Source organism: Equus asinus, chromosome 4 (genome assembly GCF_041296235.1).
Source record: "Equus asinus isolate D_3611 breed Donkey chromosome 4, EquAss-T2T_v2, whole genome shotgun sequence".
NCBI lineage: Eukaryota > Metazoa > Chordata > Mammalia > Perissodactyla > Equidae > Equus > Equus asinus.
The window spans coordinates 71219490-71224824 of NC_091793.1; the positions used below are offsets into that span (position 1 = coordinate 71219490).

The window sequence follows — 5335 nt, forward strand, 5'->3', positions numbered from 1 at the left end:
AGCCAGGACCCAGCAGGAAGGCATGCCATCCCCGCCAGCTCACTCTCCATTCCCGGTCTCCTGCAGGAACTGCCTGCCCCCACTGACTGGGCCTCCCGGGACTGCTCTGTGCCCCTCCTTGGGTGTGGCCTGATCTCTGCCAGAGTCACACTGGCACCAGGCCTGAATCATTCACCTCTTCCAGGGAAAAGACAACCACCGACAAAATACACGAAGGGCCAAGCAAGCCTGGCTTGCTGAGCCCAACTTTCCTGACTTTTCCTGCTGGGGTCTCCTGTCCAAGGATCAAAAGTGGGGTCTGCTTTGTCCACCGCCAGAGGGCTCAAGGGAAACAAGCAGGGCAAAGGTGCAGCCTCCCCCTGGGTGCCTAATGTCCACTGCCCCCTCCAGCCACCTGCTCTCCTCACCATCCCCTGTGAGCCAAGCCCGCCCCCAGCTCTGCCTCCCCTCCCTGCCCCCACCTCTCTCCCTCTCCTCTGCAAGCTGACTGTGCTCTGTCCCCAGGAGGCTGACAGCTCGGGATTGTGTGGGCTCCCTCCCTGCAGGGCCTCGGCTTGTCCCCTCCTCTTCCTTCAGCCAGAGCTCTGCCAGGTCTCCCACACCACAGCTCTCGCAAGGTTCCGGCAACACTGTCTCTCCCCTCAGGTCCGGGGGCTCTCCTGGGGCCCCACCGCGTGCTGGCTGCCCAGCCTCTTGGAGTGTGCCATCGGCTCTCGCAGAACCCTGGCGGACACACCTCCCGTAAAGCTGCACCACAGGCTCCAGCTCCCAGCCTCGCGGCCCATGGCAGCTTCTCCCTGGGCCTCTCAGCGCCTTTCACCTCCACCAGCATAGAAGAAAACGTGATTTGCCAGCCAGGCAAACTCCGGGGTAGTCCTTTGCTGTAGGAACATGTTTGCCTCTCTGCTGGCGAGATGTGGCCTCACTCCCACAGCCCCCTGGCACTCAAAGACCAAGCAGGAGGGGCGTCCCATTTATTTACGGCAAGCCCTCCCTGCCAGATGCTCGCGTTCACTTCTCACACAACCCCACAATCCTGCCAGGAGGCTTATCCCTTCCCCTTCTCACAGTGGACGGAACCAAGGCTCCGACTCATCCAGAGACTTGCCCAAGGGCACTGCGACCATGAGTGGTGGGCTGGGGTAGAATCTCGGCTGTTGAACTCAAAAGCATGTGATTTTTCTGACGCTGGGCTGTGTGTTGGTGCAGAGGCGCCAAGAGAGCCCCCAGAGGCAGCGGCGGGGCGGCTCGTGTGCGAGCTGGCACTGTCCTCGAGGTGAGCCCCTCAGGAGCTGCCTGGGGTGAGCATCACCCTCCAAAGCTGCAGCACAGAGTCCCGGCGGGTCGTGTAGGGTAAGTGTTTGACGCGGAACCAGTGCCTGGGAGCGACATTCCCGCTGGCTGTGTACAGCTTCTCTCCAGGCCAGCCCAAGAGGCCTCGCAGGGCCAGGATGCCCGACAGAACCTTCTCGTTGAACTCCACGCCGCCCCGGGCATACGCTGCAGACAGGGAGGCCGTGAGGTGGTCCAGCCAGGCTTCCAGGGCATGAGTGAGAGAGTCCGTGGAGAAGGCGTAGGCCGCAAAGCCTGCCACTGCTGCCACCAAGTTGAAGGCGGCCCGTAAGTTCATGGGGCCCCCATAGAGCCCCAGGTCATGCTTGGCACCCACACCCAGGGCCCAGGTTCCTGCCAGGCAAGCGGGGGCCGGCAGGGCCTGCAGGGCGGCTGCAGCGCTCTCCAGGTACACCACCTCCCTGGCCAAGGCAAACTTCTGGGCGTCACGGGACAGGGTCAGGGCATCTCTCAGCCGGGCGTCTGCTGGGCTCTGCCAGTTCACTCTGTGCCCATGGACGATCACAGGCTGGTCGCTGTGGGTCACTGGGCCACCCAGGAAGCTGGCGGGGATGCCCACCACGGCCCCCGCAGGGAGTCTCGGGAAGCCAGCACTCACAGGCTGGAAGGTGAAGGTGGTGAAGGCCTCGTAGCAATGGCCTGAGGGGACGCCCATGTCCTGGAGCACCTCCTGAAAGAGTCTCTGCAGCTCTGGGGAGAGCGGGGCTGGCTGGCCCTGAGGCCAGTACTGGTACAGCCATTGGACCACAGGATCTGGGAAGAGGTGGTACGAGATTTGGGCCCCAAACAGGCCTGCACAGGAACCCACCAACAGGCCTGTCCTGTGTCTCTGCACAAATGCTGAGGCCCGCCACAGGGGACCCGCCATGAGTGCTGCCACCACTGGAAACCTGGGCCAAAAACAAGAGAAGTCAGCCAACAGTTCCCTGGGTCTGCCTGCAGACTGAGCATCCCCAGGGCCACATCCTTTTTAACGGAGGGAATACAGCCCAGAGGTTGAGAGCACGGGCTCCAGAGCCTGAGTTCAAACCCCAGCTCCAGCCCTGTGCAGCGCCTTCCCCATCTGCCAAATGGGCACGTGACGATGGCCCAGCACTACGGTGGCTGTGACGAGGAAATGATGGACAGACATAAAACAATCAGCACCTGGCACAGCAGCACACAGCCCTGTGATGATGGCTGTGATGATTACCTTTATTCCCCTGACTAGGCCCAGGACTAAGTACCCAACTGCCTCACCCACTGTTCACCCCATAGTGAGGCCCCGGGATAGCTAATTAATAGAGGAAATGTATGTTCAACTTACAGAGAACTTCCTGTGAGCTAGACAAGGTTCTGAGAGCTTTAAACACACCATCCAACAACTGAATCCTCACAACCCCACGACCTAATGACCACTGTTGCTCCTATTTTAAAGCAGTGAAAACAGAGGCACAGACAGGCTAAGCAAACTGGTCAAAAGCCCCAATTGGTAAAGTGGCAGCGTTACGGGCTGAACTCTCCCCTCAAATTCACACACTGAAGTCCTAACTCCCAGTACCTCACAATGTGACTGCATTTAGAGACAGTGTCTTTAAAGGGGTAATTAAGTTAAAATGAGTTCACCAGGGTGGGTCCTAATCCAATATGACAGGTGTCCTTATGAGAACAGGGGGTGAGGATACACAGAGGAGAGACCCTGAGAGGACACAAGCCAGAAGGGGGCCATTTACAAGCCAAGGAGAGAGACCTCAGGAAAACCAGCCCTCGGACACCTCCACCTTGGGCTTCCAGCCTCCAGAACCCTGAGAGAATAAATTTCTGTGGTTTAAGCCATGCACTGCTTGCAGGGAAGCCCTAGCAGAATAACGCAGGCACAGTATTGAACACAGGCTGTCAGACGTCCACAGGAAATCTTTCATTTTAGAATTTTTTTTTCCCATGTTAGCCCTGAGCTAACATCTGTTGCCAATCTTTTTTTTTCCTTCTTCTCCCCAAAGGCCCCCAGTACATAGTTGCATATTCTAGTTGTAGGTCCTTCTAGAAGAGCTATGTGGGACGCCACCTCAGCATGGCTTGATGAGCGGTGCTAGATCCGCAGCCCAGGATCCAACCTGCGAAACCCTGGGCCACTGAAGCAGAGTTCATGTTAACCACTCGGCCATGGGGCCAGGCCCTAGAAAAAATTTTAATGCTAAATTACAAACACATACAAAAGCAGACAGAATCATCAACTCATGGCCAATCTCATCTCATCTCTACTCCCACCCACATTCCCCCTCCAACTGCTTTCTTTTAAAACACATCCCGGGCATCGTATTATTTCATCCGTAAATACGTCAGTAAAAATTCGCAATTATTTAATTTGGTTGAAGTTTACTGTGTTCCTGTCTGAAAAATGTTTAATTAGCAAATAGGCTGAGGCAAACAAGACGGGGTACCGCTTGGCCTATTTTAATAAGAATCTCTTAAAGAGTCACATCACTTGGGCCTTTTTTCCAATGAGGAAACTGAGGTTCGGAAAGGATGGGTCCTGGGCAAGGTCCCAGCGCCCCCAGGGCCCCGAGCGCCAAACCTGCGCTCCAGGTCGCCCTCGGAGACGATGCGGCGCATCCCGCAGGCGGCTGGGACAAGAGCGGCTGCAGGACCCTCGCAGAGGGCTTCCCACGGGGCTTCCATCCCGCCCAGCTACGGTTGGCGGCTCTAATACACGGCAGGCACGACACCGGGAAAGGGGAACGACCCCAGGGAGGGTGAGAGAGGTGGCCAGACGACCCCTCCGCCCCGCACACCTGCCCGCCCCTTCCCACGCGCTCACCTCCTGCGCCGCAGCTTAAACGCCACGACACGTGCGCCGGGCGGGGCCAGGCGCAAAGCACGCCGGCCGGGGACCTGGGGGCGGGGCCAGGCTCAACGAAGCACATTCTGGGGTGGGGGCTCAGAGGGGCGGGTCCAGGCGCAGAGCGCCCTGGGGGCGGGGCCAGGGGCGAGGGACGCTCGGGGCGGGGCCGGTGGACAGGGGCGGGGCCGTCTGGGGCTCCTGCCCGCGCGGCAGGCTCCGCCCCCACTGGGCGCCTGGGGGCGGGTCCGCGCCTTGAGTGGTCGCCGGCCGCGGGCAGAGCGGCGCGGGCAGGGGTCCTTCTCTGCGCCTGAGCGGCGGCCTTGATCGTCCCGTTCTGGCCTCGAGGGGACGGTGGCCCCGCGGGGGTCAGCAGGAGGCCTGTGGCAGAGCCCACGTCCGCCTGACTGCCCGTCCGTGTACTTTCCTGTCTGGAACCGCCTTCGCCTGCGGGGCTCTGAGCTTTATTATCACGTTCGCCGCCCGCCATGTGATCCTCACTGTACAGCCCACAGAGCAGCGACACATCTGTCGCCTCACCTTCCCTGAAGCTCCATGAGTGCGAAGATCAGGGATGGACGTGCCTGCGCCCTAGCCCAGCGCGCCGCTTACTGGGACCCAGCTAGGCCCGTTCCTTTGCGGGTGGTCCCTGCCTGCGTCCCCGGGGGGACAGAGTTGCGTGGGTGGATCAGAGACAGTCTGGCCTGGGAAGCCTAAAATATGTACTGTCCGGCCCTCTACGAAAAAAGACTGCAGACTCTTGAAGTAGATTATCCCCATTTTACAGATGAGGAACCTGAGGCATCTCGCTTGGGCAGGGTGCCCAGCTCCTGTCTCCCCAGCTAGCCCTGGAACAAGATGGGACGCCTCTCCCTGTCCATTTCCCATTACGGCTCCTGCTTACTACAGATTCTCCCCACTGGGTCTGGCCAGTTCTCCCAAGTGGATCTGGCCTCTGTGTCTGGCTTTCTCTTAGTTCCAGCCCCCAGTGGAGGAGAAAAGTATGGCTCACCTCCCGGGTGGAAAGGTGAGGATGTAAGGAGCCCCAGAAGGTGTGGGCATTGGGGTGGGGCTTTGGAAGGTTAGCAGCCTGTGGACCAGTGTGTCTCCAGACAAATCAGCTGCTCAGCCCTGGCTGCAGGGCTCCCGACACAAAGGGACCGA

General features: G+C 59.5%; 1 protein-coding gene across 2 annotated transcripts; it reads right to left on the reverse strand.

Annotated features, from left to right (window-relative positions):
* Window positions 1–957: 957 nt before the first annotated feature.
* Window positions 958–4267, reverse strand: LOC123285308 (transmembrane protein 177-like). 2 transcript variants are annotated; one of them, XM_044769100.2, is made up of 2 exons: window positions 4151–4251; window positions 958–2243 (listed from the first exon to the last, which is right to left on the reverse strand). In XM_044769100.2, the coding sequence occupies exon 2, from the start codon at window positions 2219–2221 to the stop codon at window positions 1286–1288; it is 936 nt and encodes a 311-aa protein (XP_044625035.1). In that variant the 5' UTR covers window positions 2222–2243; window positions 4151–4251; the 3' UTR covers window positions 958–1285. The 2 variants fall into 2 exon arrangements, 1 of the variants encoding a protein (XP_044625035.1); XR_011502764.1 differs by lacking the exon at window positions 958–2243 and adding an exon at window positions 2506–3508 and having other exon boundaries at window positions 4151–4267.
* Window positions 4268–5335: the final 1068 nt, after the last annotated feature.

Bases quoted from the DNA above. Each gene is read 5' to 3' on its own strand.
- LOC123285308 (XM_044769100.2), bottom strand. From the start codon at position 2,221: ATGGCGGGTCCCCTGTGGCGGGCCTCAGCATTTGTGCAGAGACACAGG.